This window comes from Cyclopterus lumpus, chromosome 6, assembly GCF_009769545.1.
Source record: "Cyclopterus lumpus isolate fCycLum1 chromosome 6, fCycLum1.pri, whole genome shotgun sequence".
NCBI classification, from domain to species: domain Eukaryota; kingdom Metazoa; phylum Chordata; class Actinopteri; order Perciformes; family Cyclopteridae; genus Cyclopterus; species Cyclopterus lumpus.
In genome coordinates, this window is record NC_046971.1 from 8,389,237 (window position 1) to 8,410,752 (window position 21,516).

The 21,516-nt window shown below is 42.2% G+C and overlaps 2 protein-coding genes across 15 annotated transcripts in view; both read left to right on the top strand.

The window, feature by feature from the left end:
- The first annotated feature begins 1,695 nt into the window (after positions 1–1,695).
- Positions 1,696–8,765, top strand: taf3 (TAF3 RNA polymerase II, TATA box binding protein (TBP)-associated facto). Its single transcript, XM_034535300.1, has 7 exons — positions 1,696–2,233; positions 2,691–2,933; positions 3,488–5,310; positions 5,396–5,478; positions 6,167–6,437; positions 6,582–6,688; positions 7,791–8,765. Exons 1-7 carry the CDS (start codon positions 2,068–2,070, stop codon positions 7,903–7,905), a joined length of 2,808 nt encoding a protein of 935 aa, XP_034391191.1. The 5' UTR covers positions 1,696–2,067; the 3' UTR covers positions 7,906–8,765.
- A 3,932-nt stretch (positions 8,766–12,697) lies between these two features.
- LOC117732398 (CUGBP Elav-like family member 2) overlaps positions 12,698–21,516 on the top strand; it is a 28,531-nt gene continuing 19,712 nt past the window's right edge. For 2 of the 14 annotated variants that reach the window (XR_004609592.1, XM_034535317.1), the window contains exon 1: positions 12,734–12,968. Coding sequence is in view for 8 of the 14 variants with exons in the window: in XM_034535317.1 (XP_034391208.1) it covers positions 12,856–12,968 (113 nt within the window). In the remaining 6 variants the exon portion in view is untranslated. Of the gene's footprint in view, positions 12,969–15,259; positions 15,637–21,516 lie in introns of those variants that run through there. The other 12 variants (XR_004609594.1, XM_034535321.1, XR_004609593.1 and 9 more) reach the window with 10 other exon arrangements.

The window sequence follows — 21,516 nt, forward strand, 5'->3', positions numbered from 1 at the left end:
TGCGGTTGTGCTCAAAATGGCATTTTAACATACTATTCTTACCAAGTATGCCATAAGCTTGAGTATGTTTTGTGTTCACACTGCATAGTGTGTGGAATTTGTGTACATGAGAAAGGTCAGGATGTATACTCGCATACACAACGTCCCCACAATGCATTGCATCTGGGTGCCTTTCGACCAGTTGTCAGTCTTGTAAAATGTCAGTCAAATTTAAAAGCTGTTAATACGGCACTTTTATTTTGTTTTTATATATTTTCGCAAGAGAAGCGTTTAAATTCCCAATTTGTGGTCAGTTTATTCAAATACTTGGAGCTGTGAGAACCGCTGGCGGGGTTCCTTTGGTGTGAAGAACAGTGCACAGCTATGTGTAGAGTAATTGGTGAGGAGTCAGCAGTCCATCAATGGCAGTTTCAAACATGCAATAAAAGGTGTTTTGAGAAAGAGTGAGTCACTGCAACCATGAGAGGTCCTTCAACATGCATCCATAAATGAGCACCCAAAATACTGTGCCGTTTGGTATCGCAGTATGCAATATTGACTGTGGATAGACAGAGGTGCACTAGAGGTGCACCTCACACACATTCTTATAATTATAAGATCAGTCATATGGACTGATCGCATAATTATAAGAATTATATGATAACTATAATAACAAACACCATACATAACAGGCAACATTAAAACAAAAATGCAGATTCAAATTGGTCAAAATGACCCTAGATGGATCAAACTGATCAGTATTTATCTGAACATTGCAACCAAATAAAGCTGTTAAAAAGATGGCAGAACAATCGGCCCAAAAACAGTTAGATTTGGGATGCCATTTAAAACAAATGAGACTGAGGTCAGTTTATTGGTTTAGGTCATGTTTACCCTCTCCAATTAAAGTTGTAGGTTGAGGACGTACGTGGAGAGTAGGAGCAGATCTGTGGATTTGTTCAGAAAAAGGAACACGAGTTGTGTATTGTCCAATAAAGGAGTATGCTTAAAAAAACAATACAAGACCTGGAATTAATATAAATTGGAGAGTAGATGGTGTGCAAGGATTCTTTAAGGAATGTTTGACAGAACATATTTTACACACACACACACTGAATTCTTACTTCTGCCTCTACTGAACTTCTACAAGGATCCCTGTAGTTGAGACATCGCCTGTTCGTTGCAGTAGGATTTGGCCACAGAAGCTGGTTGGATTTGAATCTAGAGCCACCCGCTGTATGCAGGTTAACTACCAATTAAACCAGTTAAGTCGTCTGCAATCGTTAAAAATAAGAAGCTCAATAATCTACCAAATACCTTCCTACTTGATGTTCTAACACAACAGGAAATGAAACTGGACCCACTCTCTTGCCGGTTTTATTCAAAGTTTAATTCAAACTAAAAGTTCGTGTGTATTAATTGCGCTACTCTGCTGGCCTACACGACTGATATCACGCAGTACGAGTTGAACTAATATAGTTTCAATTTATTGCCGCCGCATGGGTAAAGTGAGTCGGTGTTTATCGGAAATCGTAGACGGCATTTTACTCCCAACTTTCGAGGAGTGACTACGCAGATGTGAAACGGAAACCAGAACTAGTCATCGGTGTTTTCTGTGCGTTTAAAAAAAAAAAAAAAAACATGGTTTCAAATTATTCTCAAAAAATTCGCCGGTAACTCCAATCACTTCTCGACACGACTACAATGAGCACCTCACGGGGCCGACGGACTAACCGCCGCCGTCTGCGTTACACATTAACCGCACATTTGAACTAACGCCACCACTTCGTCAAACGGAGCCGCTGCGCATCTTCAGCCGTTGGTGAACCGCTCGAACACGGCCGAGCTGTGTAGGCATACGCTGATTCGTGCGCATGTGCAATCTGGATTTCGGGGATGGGTCTATCGATGGAATCAAGATGGCGACTCTGGCGAAAGCGCCAATATATTTACTGAAGTAGATGTCCAAAATTAACCGCGGTAGCGGGTTTTCTCAAGCCCCCGAGGGGTTTCCGTGAAACATGAAGGCCGGGATCATGTTTTGGGAGAGGAACTGACCGGTATTTATACCGTAACAAAGTCAGCGAGATGTGCGAGAGCTATGCCCGCTCGCTGCTGCGTGTTTCGGTGGCGCAGATCTGCCAGGCTCTGGGCTGGGATGCGATTCAGCTCACTGCGTGCGATCAGCTGTCCGATGTGCTGCATCGATATATCCAGCAGTTGGCCAGGGTCTGCCATCGCTACTCTGAGCTCTGTAAGTGCCTCCTTTAGTAGTCCGATTACTTTTTTAACCCGTACACTTGAAGTAGTCGATCACGTTGTTGTGGACTGTGTCTGAAGCTGGCGCCCCCTAGCAAAAGGTTGATGTGTCAAAAAAAGTACAGTAGCTACATGGCTAGGTAGCGTCCATAGAGTGTTGTTATTGTGCCTGCGATGCCTCCCAGCTGTGGTCACAACATTGTGTTTACCCATGTTACATGCATTACGCCTAGATAACTAAGCACTGTTATTTGTAAGAAGATTCACTTAGATATGAGACCTGTTGAACATTACTTCTTGTTTCAAGTGGAATCAGGTGGCGTACCTACTTGTTTGTGCAGCACAATCACCAGCAGACTTTAGCAACCCGAACAGTGTAATGTAGTAATCAAGAGACTTGTAGAGTCTGAGCTTCAAGGTTTTAAAGGGATTGTTGTGACGCTGCATTTCAGATGGAAGAACAGATCCAGTCCTGGATGATGTCAGCCAGGCCTTCAGGCTCTTGGGAGTGAGCCTGAGTGAACTGGAGGACTATGTCCACAACCTGGAGCCTGTGGCCTTCGCCCAACAAACGCCGCTTTTCCCTGTCAATAAAAACAACGTCCTTCAGTTTCCCCAGCCTGGAGCCCGAGATGCAGAGGAAAGGAAGGATTACATTCCAGATCACTTGCCACCCCTGGTCTCCTTACAAGAAGGTTGGTGCATATAATGATTATATGGACATATCTGAGTGCATGTGCGTCTATTTAGTGTTTTCCATCAGTGGAAAGTTAATTTTCCAAATAATGTTTTCAACTAATCCACAACTTAGAGAACATAATATAAAGAATACACTCACATGCCCGTATTGGGAACATTTGATTCACAATGGTTATAATCATTGTTTAAAAAAAAAAAAAAAAGTGCCAATATTTTATCCACTCCATTTTTATTAATAAAGCTGTATTAAATATGAAAAACACACCTCAGCATATCATAACGCATACACTCAATCTCTCTATAGAGTTTCAACACAATCTGAACATTGTGAAGGTTATAGATTGTATTAGACTGCAGTTTTAGCTGGGTGTACCCAATAAACTGGCCACTGAGGCTATGCAACCATATCTTTGGGTCGGGGAAACTTCATTCTGATGGGCCACCATAATAACCTGTATAAGTGTTAAATGAGGTGTTGTGATTGTAAGAATGCTTGGAGGTTTATTGAAAACAGTGCTCAACCCATGTTTTTTGTCTTTGTCCTCACCAGAAGAGGAGGAGGAAGAGGTCCTTGCTGACATGGGCACTTCAGCCGAAGCTATGCAGGTGGCACTGGAGGAGGATGATGAGGAAATGGATGAGGATGAGACGGTCAACGATGAGAACCACCCTCTGAAGAGGCACCTGGACAGTCCTGATGCAGCTATGGGCATGATGCCGACCTCCAAGAGACCACGCATGTACACTGGCCTCAGCCCAGAATGGGGGGTTGAGCCCAGGGAGCCCCTCACCTCTCTCAACCCTCAACGTGTTCCCCCAGGCATGCTGCCTTCTCATGATAGTCTTGACCCCCTGTCACCTGAAACACCTTCTGGAGCCCTGCCTTCCTTCAGACCTCAGCCGGTGGTACCAAAACACTCTGATCAAAAGGGCCTTACCACTCCTGGAAGAAAGTCTAAGGTCTCATCCCCTGGCAGACAACGGACTAAGTCCCCGAAAGGGGTCATTCCTGTTCCGGTGGGTGGTAGTCCCATCCATTCTCCAAAACCGTCTAAAGAAAAGAAGAAATCTCCAGGGAGGACGAAGAGTCCTAAAAGCCCGAAGAGCCCAAAGATGGGTTCAGCCAAAGCATCCCAACCCCAGAGCAAGACAGATAGTATGCTGAAGCTACCGCTGTGCGCGCTGAATGAGAGGATGGGCAAAGAGAACATCCATATGCGTCAAAATATCGAAGACAGGGAGTTAGCTGAGGGCCCCTTCAAGAAACTAGAGCCTGATAACGCAGCCATCGATGACTCCATCGATGCTGTGATTGCCAGAGCGTGTGCCGAACGGGAGCCTGATCCTTTCGCTTTCTCCTCGGGTTCTGATTCGGATAGCAATGGGTTCTCCAGCCCCAGGAGGCTGACCATCATGGAGCCGTCTACACCTAAACTCTCGATTGGGATCTCTGTAAAAGACACGTCGGCACCACTTCACCTGCAGGCACATGCAGGCCTAGGAAATTGGACTATGGATGATTCAATCAATGAGGTGATCCGAAAGGTCAACCAGGGGGGTCTGTCCGCACCCCCGCCAAACCTAGGAGACTATGTCTCGTCAGGATCAGCCTCACCACCGACTCCTGAACCTTTACTCAAGGTGTTTGAGGAGAAGAACAAGATTGTGCCACCTGTAGACGTCAAGAAAAAGCTGAAGAAGGAACTCAAAACTAAATTGAAGAAGAAGGAGAAGGACAAGCCAAAAGACAAAGACCGGGAAAAGGATAAGGGCAAGCTGAAAGAGAAGAACAAGGATAAGAACAGGGAGAAAAACAAGGATTTTTCCAAGGATGGCAAGATGCCCTGGAAGGAGTTCGGAGTGAAGGACGACGAGCACTTCCTGATGCGAGACTTCACTCTGCCCGAGGGCTCCATCAAGATAAAAACCAGAGATGTAGATGCCCCAAAGAAGGAGAAGGAGAAACACAAAGACAAAAAGAAAGATAAAGAAAAAAGTAAAAAGGATAAAGATAAGAGGGACAAGGGTAAAGACAGGAGCAAGGACGACAGACCGAATAAGTCTGCGGTGGCCCCCTTTGTGCTGAGTGAAATGCCACCACTGTTCAGCCCCTCCGCCTGCCTGCGCCTCCCCTCCATGCTCCCTTCTTTGGCCCCGATCCTCCAGGAAAAGGACGTGAAGAGCAAAGAGAAGGACAAGAAGAAAGACAAGAAGGAGAAGAAGAAAAAGAAAGACAAGGAGAAGGATAAAGAGCGAGAAAAGGCCAAAGAAAAGGAGAGGGAGAAAGAGGAGAAGAGGAAAGAAAAGGAGAGGGAAAAGGAAAAACGAGAAAAGGAGAAAGAGAAAGAAAAAGAGAGAATTCGATTGGAGAAGGTCACTTTATTGTTTGTTTGATTTGTCATTATGTATCTGTGTTAGGGTGTCACCGATATTTACCTTGTCCTTCCTGCTTCCTTAGGTGAAAGTTGACACTCCAGCAGCTCTACCATCTCCAGTCATCCCCAGACTGACGCTCAGGGTGGGAGCAGGCCAGGACAAAATGTAAGCACTGACTCTAGTGATGTTTCCCCATCACCTCTCGCATCTTACATGAGGTTTTGTTTTTCTTTCTTTATTCAAAACAAAACGTAAAGATGTTTGTTTCTGCAGCAGTGTTACCGTGACACATATTACTCGTGCTGGGTATCAACCTTCTGTAGAATATTTTTTTTATTTTTATTAGTATGATTATCATTATAGCAGTATTAAAAGCTTCACAATCTTATTTACTCTTTTTTTTTGGGGGGGCGATGATAAAGTTCACATTTTTTTGTAGACTTTAATTAGGAAAAATGATTGGCTTCTTTTATGACATGAACAATGGGGTTTTGTAGGAAGAGCCATGTGTATACTTTGAAAGACATAAATATTTTTTGTATATATCAAAACTCGGGTATGGAATTGGTAAGAAGATAGAAAAACATGTATAGTGTGTTTAATCAGATAAGTCCCACTGATGTAGAGAGCTCATTTTCAAGGGAAACCTGAGTGCATGTTATGTTTATGTTAAAAACATTTTTATTTATCGTATATATTCAAACACCAAAAATGTAACGGATATTATTACGACATATTTCCTTCACTTAGTGGTTACAATTATTCTGACATTTGATTATATTCTTTACATTTATATAGAGATAGAAAAGTCTCCTATTTGTGTTTACTAGTATGCGTCTCTGTCCATCACCAGTGTTATCAGCAAGGTGGTTCCAAATTCAGAGCCCAAGACGCCGGCACCCAAGACCCCCGCTGCCAAGTCTGGACCCGGGAATCGTCCTCGGACTCCCCCACCACTCCCAGTGCTCTGCCCAGTCGTGCCCACTCTGCCCCCGCCTCCCTCTCCACTTCCACCAGCTCCTGCCCCGTCATCGTTGCTCCCCTCGGCCCCTCTGCTCTCTCCCACCGCATCCTTCAAAACACCGGTCCGCAGCGTTGTAACCGAGACCGTCAGCACCTACGTGGTGAGTGCTCTTCTTTTATTCATTCGTCATTAGTGCAGATGATAACACTTTCCCCTATTTTCATTAATCCATTGCTTATGTAATAGCTATTTTGTTATTGAACAGTGTCTTGCTAACGCTTTCTGTTAAATTAATTTAACTTAGATCCGAGATGAATGGGGAAACCAGATCTGGATTTGTCCTGGATGCAACAAACCTGATGACGGCAGTCCCATGATAGGATGTGATGACTGTGACGATTGGTATCATTGGTGAGAGACTTTTTTTCCTTGTCATTCCCTTTTCTGCTCTGGCCTCATGGCTCTCTTTGTACCATGGTATGTGTTTTATATACATTTATAGTTGAGTCGGTATCGGACAGATATCAACATCTGTATTTTAGGTAGAGGGGTCGGGGGAAAAAAGACATTTCTTATCATTTTTGTCAATTATGGCTCATTGGTCAGTGAAACGACCAGTGAGTGGAGGTTTCTTCAACTTCCTTAAAATAAACAAATGTTAAGATGTCATACATAAATGATTCTCATTCAAAAAGACTAAAATATATGTACAAATAATTAATTTAATGAATTAATTAATTTTTAAAGATGGCGGAATGCTATGTATAATTTAGTTCAATTAAACATTAGAGCCAACAGCAGCAGCAAATGCAGTTGTTTAATATTATGCTCAGTCAAGAGACCATTAACTCCCTGTAGCCATGGAGGTCGGGCAGCTTGTCTTTGACTGAATGGACCTGTAAAGGAACATTACAGTGGAGCCCTGTAAACATAAACTTGAGTGATGGTGTTACAACAGTTTAGCTTTGGTGGTTTTAAGTTTGTAGAGACATGATGCCGCCAAGCCACACAGCTTAGTCCTGTGTCATCGTAGCCAACTGGAAAACCATAATGCTTCCAACCGATGGATCTAAATTGACCAGCTCTGCTTTCTCATTTGCCTTTTCTCCTCAATTGTGCCACTGCCAAAGCAGTCCGGTTTGAACTCTCACACTCAGAATGTACAGAATTACTTGGTTTCTATATATAGCATGAAGTGTCCTTATATTTATGGGAATATTTCTCTAGGTGGCCTATAGTAGTGTTAGTTAGCTTTTTCCTGGCGAGGCAACTTGACAGGCTCCTCAGACATTGATTGACAGTTGGTGCTTCAGTTGTTTCATTTCAAAGCAGGTATTAAGCTTATTTGACAGTAATCATTGAGTTAACTTGGCATACCTTGAACTGAAGAGTGCCGTACCGAACTCAACGGCGATTTGGGACAAATCCATGTGCTGTAACACTACTTGAAGAATTGTAAAAAATAGCAACATCTTTTCACTTACCTGAACCTTCTTTTTTCTCATCTGTCCAGGCCTTGCGTTGGTATTCCTACAGCCCCCCCTGAGGACCAGCAGTGGTTCTGTGTTAAATGTTCCAGCAGGAAGAAGGACAAAAAACACAAGAAAAGGAAACACAAAGTGCATTGAGACTATGCAAAAAGCACATATTTTGGACTTTTTTGGACTTGAAGCCATCACTGAACACTCGTGGCACTGCTGTAAAATAACAATAAAAAAAGATAGTTTAAAATTGTGGCTGATACTAACATCTAATGATTTTTTAAAGATGTCGGCCATTGCATTGTGAGTTTGTAAGAAAAAAGGCTTTAACCAGCACATATCCAGCCTTAGTTCTCGTGTGGGTTTTCCCTTTTCACCTGTAAATTGTTTGCTTGTTTTGGATGTCCAGTCGTAGGAGATCATGACAGTTATGTTTGTATCAAGAGGCCGTGACAATTTGTCTAAGATGAGAGCTCAACAAAGCAGAGAACCAGAGAACAACTAACATTCATTGTCATTATTTCTGCCACAAAAGTAATGACCACCAAGTCAAACCTTTCTCCAGTTTTCTGCAGTATCATTGAAATGTCATGTATATAATGAGGATGGCATCAGGTGTGTGTATAAATGTGTCAATACCAACTTCCAAGCCAAGTGCATTTTGTTCTTAGGATTCTGACTTGTTAAATCCATTTTCAGATATTGGTTTTTAACTCTAATGATTTCCTGTAATTTCTGTACATTTTTTTTTAAATTTAAAGTTTGTATTTTTATTTTTTCTTCATATGGATATGTCCTGGAGTTAATACTGTAGCTGTGCTTGTAATGTAATTCGCTGATATTTCAATATTAAAGATGAGCGGTCTGTGTACTCACAGACTTTAAGACGTAAATGTCATTACCATCCAAATTGTACCTTTTTTAAAAATGGATTTAAATCTTTTTTTTTTCATTAGCTGATTGTTTGCATTTGCTTGAATAGAATAGATTTGAAATATTTTAACAAACTGAGTTTCAGATGTTTAATTTTGTTCCTGCTCATTCTAGACTTCTAGACATAGTTTTTTGTCTTAGCAGTGTGCAGTTGGTTACAGTTCAAATCCAGGATCCTCCCTTGCAGCAGGCTGTGCAATGCATTAGCCTAGATTTGGGGCTATTCTGCAGAGTTGCCATCATGCACTTTAACTCGTGAGATATGTGGGAGAGTGCTTGGCAGTCGCATTGCACAGGCCGGTGTTTCTAAAAGATCGATGGTGGATTGTGAGGAGCTGTCTCTCGTCTTTAGAAGTGTGTCTGACAATATGTCTCCCGTGCCATTCGCAGCAGAGCTGTTTTTGCTTTTTCCCTCATTGACCACACGGTGTCATTCTTCCTGCACAGACACTGAGGCATGCTGCTCATGACACTTCCAGACACCGCAGCAGGCTGGCCAAAAAACAGCTCACAAACCACATTATGAATGTAAGAAATGTGACAGGTTGTCTTAGTTGATTCATGTGGAGTCATTATCTCACAAGTCAAACCAGCTCCAGAAGGGCCATCCGTCATGAGAGGACCTACAGATGGACTCGGACTGGAAATAGGATTTACAGCCACTCAGAAGCTATTAGGACTTAGAAATCTATAGAAGAGAATGTGAGATAGTAAAGTGGGCCCTCCCCCCCAGCTATCAGTGGACTATCATATTTTATGAGGCAGGTTTTGTATGTCTGATCTAACGTTTTCCATTTAAGTCAGATGCTCCAGTGAACAGGTTGGCAACTGTTAAGTCTATATTCAAAGATTTTACGACGAGTCAAGCTTGACTTCACATACTGAACTCTGAAAGGTCTAGATGTTTATCAGATTCTCTGTGCTTCTCTTTAATTCTGGGAACAATTAGCAGACCTGTGCTGGATGGACCTCAGAAGTCTACTTAGTTGACAGCAAAAAAAAAAAGTTTCGTTGAATTTATGATTTGTAAACAGGAGTAGTACTTTTAAAATAAATGATTTGACAGAAGGATGTGATGTGCATCGCCGCCTTGTTGGGAATGAGCTGTCGGGAGAGCTGTTAAGAAAAGTGCATAAGCATTGATACGTTTAGGTAAACCTTGTTCAGACATGAATATGTGATAAGCTCATTTCTGTCTTGATTGCTGTTACAAAAATCAGGTGTGATTCATGACTACATCAGGATACCTTTCAGTCTGTCTACTTTGGAGCAAAAAATAAGATTATTTCAGTTTTGCCCTCATTTAACTCATTTAACAATCACTGAATTCAATGCCCGTATTTAGTGAGTGCACAGCCAGAAGTTATGGTTTCATTATGAATGGGATTAAACCCCAAGCTCTCAGATACCTTGATTATATGTGGATGCATCATAGTATCTATAGTTAAAAAGCCCACCTCATTCATCTTTTAAACTTGTGAACTTTTACTGTCTCTGTCTGTGTATGCTGCTCCCATAGATGGCCCTGATGGAAATCTACTCAGTGTCTTCCGATAACACTAAATCAAAGAGGAAGTGGAAAAAGTGATGTGTGACTGCAGCAAAAAGGGGAAGTAAAAATGTCTTCTGCCCAAAAACAAGCTGACATTTCAATGTGGTGTAACTTCTTTTTATCATATGAGACGCATTCGCTCAGGCAAGCAACATTCAACGCATAGTTAGAGGGGGAAATACAGCGCATTGATAAATAAATGAATATGATTGTTGAGAGACACAGAGGAGGCATTGTGTGAACTAAAATGGCACGAAGGTCAGCGTTACCAGTATCCTCTCATGCTAAAATGCTAACTCCACTCGTGGTTGCAGGCCTCTCTTCCTCTTCAGTCACACATGCTGGTGTCAGGTCTTGTACAGTCCAAGCTTGTTGCTAGCATCTGTCAGACCATAAATGTTACTGCCCAGTGCTGGTAAAGATAGAGCTCTGCCACGTCTGACATAAAAAGGATTATGTATTTATCTCTTATTAGCTAAACAAATGTTTTCACCTTGTTCCGACTGCTTCATAAACAGGATTTCCTTCTGATGCGATACAGAATATAAATGCAACTTCTCCTGCGTTAAAACTCACATGCGCAGTACTGTGCATGAGTATGCGCCACAGAACACAATGTGCACCGAGCCGTAACAGTTTCAGTTTTAATCCACAAAAACACAGACGGTATTTGTTTGTGCAATCAGTCCCAGGAGAGCCCACGAGTGGTAAAAAGGGAAAGCTGATGGTTGCTTTCACTCATCACAAGGCCACCTGCAGTGCCGTAAACATGTGCTGCTATTCGACTTATAACATGATGAGCATGAGTGCGTTTCTTTTTTCTTCTTCATGCACTTCAACACCACCTTTCTCTTCACGGTGGATGTGAACAGGATGTGGTTGTTTTCACAGAGCGATGCATATTGGCTGCAAGTCACAAACACATTTCATGCGGCATTCGTGTGCCATTTTGTGTGCTATTATTTTACTTCTCTGACCTCTTCTGAATAAGGGTGCAACCGCAAAGCCGTGGTGCACACAGCATTATCACACTGAGCATTTTCTGGTGCTCTTTACATGTTGGTAGACCAGAGCTTTCTGAGATCCTGTGCTCAACATGACGCCCGTGGCGCTGACAGTCATACTAAGCAGCAACACATCATAAAGAGCTGGATTTCAGCATTTAAAATATTTATGTCAGCAGAAAAAGGGCAGGGCTGGAATGAAGAGGTTTGTGTGCCGTGATCAGAGGAAGTAGAGCCCCTTCACGCTGGTCTTCTCTGCCGTCATACCAGCACACATGACCCTGTTTCGGATGACTTTCCGACTTAATGTCACGTTACTCTCACAGAGCACAACACCTATGGGAGAGTGAGACCTAGATTTAATTTCTCTTGGGTTTTGTGCAAAGAATATTGTTTCAAATTGCTTTCAAATTTTTTATCGGATGCCATAGTGACAGCAAAACATGCTTTAAGCTGCTGAGCATTGCAGTGCACATATTCACAACTAACAATATATATGTGTACTGCAATGTTCAGCAACTTCACAAACTGCCCTGCCTTTATCATATTACTGGCTATATGGCTCAGAACTTAGGCAAAGCTCTGTCCAATGCAAATTAACATGCAAGGAGTTTTTGTGATAGCATTCTTCAATATGCCATCAGTTGGTGGTTAGGGCCTCCAGCAGTTTGATTGTAATGAGGAATGTCCTATCCTGTCCGTTCTGCAGAATTACATAAAGGTACATGCCATATATATATATATATATATATATATATATATATATATATATTCATGGCATGTACCTTTATGTAATTCTGCAGAATGATTTAGTACATTATGCTCTGGAATACTGTAGTATTCATGCGTACTTCAATGTATATGCTTGTGTTTTAGCAGACTATCTTTATCCATTAGAATAATAATGGCATGAGGTTGTCAGCTCTCCACCTGTCACCCACTGGTTTATCATCAGCTAGCCCACGGGGGTGGGGGGGGGGGGGGGGGGGGGGGGGGGCAGTGACATGTACATCTCCACCGGAGCTGCAAAGAGAATGGTTGCTATATTTACCTGCAATATGTACCACCTGCACATGTGAGCAGCATGTTTAATGTAAAAAAGAAATACATATAATGATCACAGTTTTTAGGATACCGGGCACTACAGAGCCATTGAAAGACGTATGCCTGCCTGGGCCTTTATGTGGAGCATTCATACGCAGACGTGTGACACAAAGCCAGGAGTTGTGGATGAGATCTTGAAGCAACGGTGTCTATGTTTTCTCTAATTTCCCCCCCAATCTGACAGTGGTAATAAATCATCCGTGTCCAATTTGCTGAAGTTTTCCTAATATGGGTGTCAATTAGTGCAAGAGTGCTACTGTGGCTACAGCTTTACAGCCTGCAAACTGGGCTGCTGCAGGCAGCACAATGCATTAGCGCACGATGAGCTGTCAGAGAGGATTATTTCAGCCACGCCAGTCAGCGAAGGGGGTGGGCGCCGCTCTGCTGCACTAAACCGAGGAAAAAGAGTGGGCGGGAGACAGAGAAAGGGAGAGAAACACATAGAGGAAAGAGGGAAAGAGAAGAAAGTGTCCATTACACCGGGTGGATTTTTCCAGAGCACCGATGTTGGAACACTCTTCTGAGCTGGCCCTGGTGCAGAGTTTGTATGCCAACAGCATGCGCTGTCCCCCCTCTGCGACCGGGATCTCTGTCAGGAATGAGGACCTGCCTATGAGGTACGTCGGGGTTGGCCCCTCATTCAAATCTGGGCTAGCTTTTGTGGAGCAGCCCGTATTTGGACTGCTTCTTTGTCTGGGCTGAATATTGTCATAGGATGTATTGTTTCCAGTTGAGGCGTTCTCCCATGCTGTGACTGTGTGACTGGGGGCAGGGTGTGGGATTTAAAAAAAAAAAAAAAAATGTAGGATCCAACAAACCATGTATTTGAATCTAATGAATTTGGCCATCCATGTCAATCCCATCTTCCAGACAAATATGATTCAATCAGAAGGTAATGGGGTTAGTTTTAAATTGTATCTGAAAAGAAAAATCAATAGCATTTTCGTGTTATCACCTTTCTCCTCTTTTTCGAAGTTCCACAAGGGCTCAGGTACTTGCATGAATTATAAATAAAGAAAGAAAAATGAATGTGATGCAGGTGTTCGTCTCTGAAATGAAAAAGACAAACCTTGTGTGATGAGATATCTACTCAACCAACCCAGGCCTTCCTGTGCTCCCTCAGTCCAAAACAATAAAATGTATCAATTATCTTTAAAAGAACAAGGAGGAACATATACATCCATTGAGGAATGTTCAATAATACAGTTGAACTGGATCCTCAAGAGGCAGCATTATCATGCATGCTCAATACATCTTGACCCAGTAGATTTCCTCTAGAAGGAATAAGATGAAGTTCTCTACTCTCCATTTTGAGAGCCCTGTAGTTGGTCGCCATTCTGCAAATGATTTCACCGTAGGCAGATCTGAGAATAAGTGTGCCTCCAAGTTTGAGGTGACGTGTTCAAAAAGAGCACGATGTGACCCATTTGGGTTTTAAGGCTGGCCTATTTTTTATTTATTTTTACACCATGCAGTTTCTCACAAAAGGGGTGAACATTTAAATGCTGGATGATGATGATGATGATGGGTGAGTTGGACCTCGGGTCCACTGCATGAGGGGAAAACATTTGATGTAAACAACAAAAGCATGGTACGTGTGGAGGATTAGGATAGGATTACAGTAGTAATAATCTGAGATTAAGAAGAGGAGGCTAGTATTAGAAGTTGCTGGCAACTAGGCATCATCCTCTGGAATCCATCCCAAAAAACATTTCTTAGAAAAGAGAAGGACATAAACTGATGCGATGGCATAATGAACTGTATTGAAAACTGTACTGTATATATTATGTACCAATGAGAGAAACAGGAGCTGCTCTTTACAAAAATCCTCCCCCGTTTTAAAACAAACCCATTCAATAAGATCCCCCGAGAGCTAATTGAGTGAAAGAAAATATGCTGCAGATGGGATTGCATTATTATATTGTTCCTCCATTTGAATGAAATCTGATTCTCCACAGAGGTTTAGACTATCTTTTTATAGCAACCCCTTATCAGTAATGCATGTTACATAGTGGGCTCGTCTGCACGTATGGCAAAATAGGTCACATATCACATTATGCATACAAACCTCTTTTAGGCACTGTTTTATAGAGCAAGCTCTGCGCTTGTTCCAAGTTGCCTTGAAATTGCTATGGATACAAGGATTAAATTGGATTTCATAAAAGGGGGGGGGGGGGGGGGGGGGTGTTACTTAACACTCGCTATGAATAATATTTTTGGATTGTGCAGCTGCTGGAGCAATACTGAAAGGTTTGATAATTAGGCAAGGCCCCCCCTGCCTCTCTGCTATGGCAAACAGTACTTGACAATGCCCCCCCCCCCATCTCCCCAAGTGTTGAGGCCTCGCCCTGCAAGTCCAAAACAACAAAAGAAGATAAGCTTCCCCTCCCCCAGGGAAAGAACAGCCCAGCACAAAAGGGGAAAATGACCTATGACCCTGAGGAAAAGCATGGCCGAAAGACAGCGAGAAAAACTGCACTTTAACCATCTCACTTTGGACCGGAAAAGATGTATGGACCCATATGCGAAGGAAGGCAATAAATAAGCTGGAAATAGTCAAAATAAACGGGCACCTAATATAGACTCCTAAGAAAATGTGCAAACAGGAACACAATTATCCATCTTGATGAGAATTACCTGGGGTTTATATTAAAACATGTAACATGGCTCTGCAGTCGGAATCCTTAGATTACCAATAAAGATGGACAGGGGCTGAGTCTCGTCATGGGCCATTTCTCTCTGAAAAGGCTGCAGAATAACAGTCATTATAAGAACACAACATGCTGCCCACAGCAGGTAAAACATCATGAACTACAAATAGGTCACTGACCTCTCACGTGCCGGTCCCTATAGGGACATTACAGCAATTTTACATCGGGTTCGAGGCTCTGTGAGGCTTGCTGAGCAGCAGCAGGCAGCATGGCTTCAGACTTTTGTTGAAAAGGCCACGCCTCTGATTTGCTGCAGCTCGGTGTGCAGCGTGACAGCGGCTCGTCTGAATTTTTGTTTCAGTCGGGGTCGACGGAGAAATTAGAAGGCAGGAATAAGGCGGATACCGGTTCCTTCTCGCTCTCTCCCCCTCGCGCTCGTGCAGTTTTGAAGAAGACGCCCCCTCCCTGCACCTGTTCTGCTTCGTCTTGTTGCCGTCTCGCAGGAGTTGATCCTCTTGCGGAGTGAGCGGACTTCTCATTGTTAGACAGACGTTGTTGTGAGCATGACTTCGGCGTTCAACCTGGATTACCACCCTCTGACCGAAAGTCGGTTAATGACTTCGAGCGACACAATGTAAGTAATCGAAGTATCGATTTGCGTTGTGTTCCGGGTTTTCTCCGCGTCAGCGACCCACACATTTACGTGTGTGTGTGTGTTTTTATAGAGAAAACCAGCAGTTCAGCGCGAGGAGTTGGTAGTTAGCCGTTAGCTAAGCGAAGCTAACGCTGCTAACCGCACGAGCAGTGACGGTGCGCTCACCTGGAGTTGAAGTAGCTAGTCTGACTACGATAATAAGGGAGGCAACCGCAACGGAAGTTGATTAAGTACATTTAATACGACTAATAACGGCCGCACGCGACGTTTTTTGGGGGCTAACATCTTGTTACCCGAAGTAAACGCAGTTCGCTAGCTCGCTGTTGGACACCAGGCGCGCTGAGTCGGGTGACATGTGCTTCCGGAGACCACACGTTTCAGTAAGAAACTGCGTTATGTGTTAGCTTTTAGGAACAACAGTGGAGAGTGTACGCATGTTTGACTTTACTTGTACAAACAAAAGCGCCGCGGTCTTTGTTAGTTTCCCTAGTTGACCAAGTTTACGTTGGACGTGTTCGATCAAAACGGTAACTTAGCTAACTAGGTGTTTAAAAATGTGCACTTATTGACTGATCATTGGGTAGAGTCAAGTGGACGTAAAGTTAGCTATTAATGAGTTTTTGTTGCCGCCATGATGTATGTTGTATTTTAGTTTAACCGCAGAAGTGAAGCTTGTTTGTAGGCAGTACACGGTCCCTCCCTGTCTCGCTGCTAGCTATCGAGCGAGCTACCGTCGTTAGCTGCACCCCGTCCATGTTGTAAGTAGAGTGCTTACTTAACGGTTGAAAACACGTGGTTTCCTACATTATTGAGCCATTACTGTGAATCTTGTGACACGGCAAGAACACAGGGGAGAGGATACATCCACGAAGCACGGAGGGGCATCGTACAACCCCGTCCTCTCGACACAACGCCAGCTTACGTTAATCCAATTTGACAAACAACATTTCTAAAACAGCGGATGCAACGCGGTTTACATTTTTTATAAGCGTTCACTTTCAGGAGTGTTAACTTTCTTTTTTTTGCAGTAAAGTAGGCCTGATCCTTTGTGATTTCATCGTTTTGCACTTAAATAAATATCATGATCAACACGTACAAAAACAAAAAAACAATAGTTAGTGTGTTTCAGTAGTTTTCTCATCAACTTTTATCAATGTGGTTTAGACGAATCTCATCAAGGTAATATCGTAAAATGTGTTCTACTGTAACAGTCGGAACAGTCTAACAGGAAAATAGTTTTTGTAATGTTGTTAAGAAATGTTAAACGATACCTAGTAATATCGTATCAAATGTAAGATTCTGCTCCATTTCTTGATGACATGCAATGGTATTTTGTAGGCTCTATCTTAAATTTGAATGTTCTTGGGCAAAACATGCACTTTGAAGTTGTACATTTAAGGAAATTGTGATGGATGCATTTCACTATAACGGTTAGCAGTAATTTAATTGGGCCATTAATTAATCATTTATAGCGCCCCTACCTTCCAATGATAATCCCAAATTGACAGGAGCATGGGGAATTTAATGGGTGTTTTAAAAATCCCAGGTTATTCTTTGTAGGCTCTCACCAGATAGTGCCGTGGTGATTTATATCTGGTCCCAGTTGTATTTGATTGATTTATCCCCCTGATTGTTGACCGTAAGAGTGACTATGAGGGCTTAAGTGTGATCCTTTGGCAGCCACTGTGTTTGCCATGTCAGTAAACTAAGCGTCACAGTGATCCCTTTTGTTGTGGTCAGGGAGCTGTTGATCTGTGCGAAGTGTAGGATCTTGGCACTGGGTGTGGGGTGAGCTCCTCGGGCCAGCTGTTCTGCTAGCTGCAAGGGCAGCGGCAGCGATGGGGTGAGTGCCATGGAGCCAGATGTTGAACGCCAAGAGTAGGGGGGCTGTGATCCAGTCTGTCACCTGTTTCTCTGCTCCCGCTTCTAGTTTTGCGCCGCAATAATTGCATGGCTGGCTGTCCTGGAGCACCATGCATATCGCTCATAATCACGTACCCTATGTGGGGCGGTGTCATCGGAGGTTGAGCAAATTCTTCTGGAAGCTTTGCATGGTTACATAAGACCAGATGCACCCATCATGTCCATGAAATGGTCAGTTATTGCGCGGCTGTTTGGTTATCAACAAAGTCTAAACTAGAGGCATGTCAAATCAGCAAAATAAGCTATTTATCTGAGCTTATCTAAAATTGGATATCAATTAGCATAATGTTTTCAAGATTATGCACTGTTCAGGTCAGCATGCTTATGGCCTAGAGGTCAGTGTCTGCATTTCACATGAAATCAAATTTAAAAGGTGTTTTTGTGCAGTAATGGATTGGTTTGAAATCAGCAATTCATTAAGTATACATGACCTCCATTTTGTGTATTAGTCCAAATTCATTATAAATTGACCTACAAAATTCCAGCATTCAAATTTAAAATGCGCCGTTTGTAGCATTCACAGTACTTTTCTGCCTACGGTCCTACAATGCCCGATGTCAACATAAAACAATGTTTGAAAAGTGTCTAATTTAATTCACTTAACTTGGACACCATAGTTTAAACTACTAAGTATCTAAAATATAGATAGTCGTGGATAGTGGAATTATTTCAGTATTTGTAAGCATAAACTGGAGAGCAAAATATTCAGTTGGGGTATTTATTTAATTAAAGGTCTTCTGTTACCTATCACAGGTTAGAATAATGGATGACTGTCGGGGCAGTTGGCAAACTCTCTCAAAGTAATCAAGTGTAATTGCTGCTTGTAGTGGGCTGTTTGGCTTCATTTTAGATGCATTGTTAGCTGCTGCTGCTTCCGGTGAGCCTCTACCTGAATATTTACATTTATTTGACCAGGAATCTGACGATGTGTTCGTTCACACAAGCCAACAGACAAGCCGTGCTTTAGCAACGTCATCCATAACCGCCAGGGACGCTTGGTGTGATTATGGAGCTAATGGGGCGGGCCTTGTCATCAGATGCTGGCCGTCTGTTAACATGCGGCCCATTCAGAGGCTGATTGAACATGTCTGTCTTCATCAGGGGAAATGCAACAGTGAAATCAGGGCATATTGAGCTGGATTGGAGTTAATGCCAGGAGGAAATATCTTAATAACTTCTCATCAGAACCACAATGTGATGATTAGGGTCAACCACTTGGTATGGAAATCAAATATCGCACATCTCTACTGCTTTCTGGCCTCAAGCGTCATCTATCCTGTCATTATTTGTTCTTTCAAACCTGAGCGATGAGTCTGTCTGCTTTTTCAGGGGTCCTACAGCAAACATTATGTTAATCCTGCTGCTGTGTTCTGTGACCATTTTAAAGCTCCAACTCCAAGAGTGTCAGGAGGATATTTTCATGCCAAGTTTGTGAAACCCTATTCAACCTTTCAAAGAATATTCTACCTTCTTTATGTATTTGTGGAGTAAATCGATGAAGCCAGAAGAGAAAGCCTCCATGTTTTGCTTGACGGCTGTCAAAGATATTACCATGCCATTGGAGACATTCTGTCTTGTTGAATCAGCTTATAAGGCCACTGGTTTCCTCAAAGAAAAAGCAACTCATGATTTTTTGGGGGGGTATTACTAGCAAACAGCTGTTTCAGGCAACTGATTTTCCTCTTTTCTCAGAAGCACTAGTGTGTCCGTGTGATCTCTGACCTTTTTTTATATCCCCAATAAAGCATGAAAGCAGTGTACTGCTGGTTACCAAAACAGCCTACGGCAAAGGAGTTTTAGTCCGTTTTAATAATGTAAGTGACCACAATTATATCAGCAGTGGTGACATAACACAATCATATCACATGTGTTGCTGCTGGGACCCCTGATGCTTTAGGGACAAACAATGCTGAGATTTCATACTGGCATACTTGCGCGGTCAGAGCTCACCAACAGGACAAACACATGGTCCAGATAAATCACCTGTTTTTATGGGTGGTGCAGCAGTAAGCTTGCAACTGTCGTGGCTCTGGCTCTGAATGACTCGTCAGCTGCTACGGAGTATCTTAAAGCTCGATGAGCTGCCATATCGCAGGGCTGTTTATGGAATCTCAGCATAAGACTTCATCACTCCTGTCTGGGAGCACTACGCCGGGTGTTGTAGGGAGCAGAGTTGGGCACTAATTGACAGAATCAACTAGTATTTTTGAATTTGTATTGTTAATGATGATCTATATTTGTTCTATATCTGTCTGCTTTTATATTATATTTAATCTGAAGTACTCAACTATGGTCAGTTTTTCCCACAGGATTTGTGAGACTGGTTGGACATGGTCCCCCCCCCCAAAAATTTATGTACGTTTTAAAGGTTGAGGAGAGCAACACAAAGAGCTGAGCTCTGAGAAACTCTAAGCTCTTAAGACATTTAGGCTACTCAACTACTGCACTTTTGTACATTTAACATTATGTTACTTTATACTTCTATTCCACTATATCTCAGAGGAAAATATTGTACTTCATATATTCATTTGTCAATATTAGTTACCAATTAGGCTACTTAATACAAAAATATAAATCAAGTAATAAACTATGATGCCTTTTTTAAGTAGTGTATAGCCTAATTATTACATATATAAAATAGTAGTAGAGCAAACAGTTTTTTGACTGCAGTGAAAATCTTGTTTTTTTAAAAGGCTTGTAGCCAGCAAATATGGAGAAGCAGAATGTTTCGACAACACTGTTATTAGAAATATTTTGCTAACCCAAGTCAGAAACAAGCCTACAAAGCTGCCACTGGACTATAATTCTTCAACCGGTATAAGACTAATAATATTAGTGTAGCCATGGTGCCTTTAGGGTCGGACACATTTCCTCAAGTTTTGAGATGTGTAATGGAAAATAACATTATGATAAATTTCCACCACAAGATGCAATGTGAGTCTTGAGATTTCTGGTGTCTCTCCCCATTGCAAGAGATCCTGGCTACTCTGACATCACGGGACTTAACACTGTCAACAGTTATCGGAAACTAGTTTCTGCTGAAGAAATAACTTCTGTGAAAACTGTTGACAGTGTTAAGGCGTACACTAGCAGCTTTGTATTTGCATAATGCCACTGCTTTATTGACATAACATTATGCAGCTTTAACTGCACGCCACTCTTCCACTGATGGATACTACCTAATGTCAGCAGGTGTTACTTGAAACTGATATGCTACTTGAAGATACTGATCCTTGAAAACAGCCGTTACCTTCTGGGAGTTAAGCTAGCAGAGCTAGCCACAGTTAATGGCTATCCCTTTTTTAAAGTAATGGTTCGGTTATTTGGTTTCTTTGGTTAGACAAGGAAACAGACTATTTCTCTGAGCTTAAGAGTTGCTGATTTTTTTTTAACCTTTGGACAGAGCTAGGCTTGCTTTGTCCCCCTATTTCCAGTCTTTGTGCTAAGCTTACTGGCTGCTTGTGTTAGCTTCATAGTTGCCTACAATATGATTGTGTATACATTTTCTCATCTAACCTGCAAGAAAGAGAAGGGTATTTCTCAAAATGACGAACTATTCTTAAATGATATATTGCAACAAATTGAAATGCTCTTCTATAGTTTTTGCTATATATTTCCTTTACCTTTAAAAAAAAAAAAGATTATTATTATTCTGCTGCTCTAGGTTGTTTCTCTTTCCCACAGTTTCAACTCAAGTGGTCAATACAGCTCTTAATGTGACAGTGCTTACTCTCTTTGCCTTATTCACATTACAATACAGTTCTGCGACGCAACAATTTGTATTACTTGAGTAACATAAATGCATGATACCTATCTATCTATTTCTTTCTTTGTTTCAGTGAGTTATCTTTTTTAGGGTTTGTAGAAAGGCCAAAGAATGTATAGTTTGTAGTAAGGCCAAAGAATGTATATTTACCTTCAGCAGTTCCTTAAGCT

Bases quoted from the DNA above. Each gene is read 5' to 3' on its own strand.
- taf3 (XM_034535300.1), top strand. From the start codon at position 2,068: ATGTGCGAGAGCTATGCCCGCTCGCTGCTGCGTGTTTCGGTGGCGCAG. The intron at 5,479-6,166 runs GTAAGCACTGAC...GTCCATCACCAG, and splicing joins GGAGCAGGCCAGGACAAAAT to TGTTATCAGCAAGGTGGTTC. The intron at 6,689-7,790 runs GTGAGAGACTTT...TCATCTGTCCAG, and splicing joins TGTGACGATTGGTATCATTG to GCCTTGCGTTGGTATTCCTA.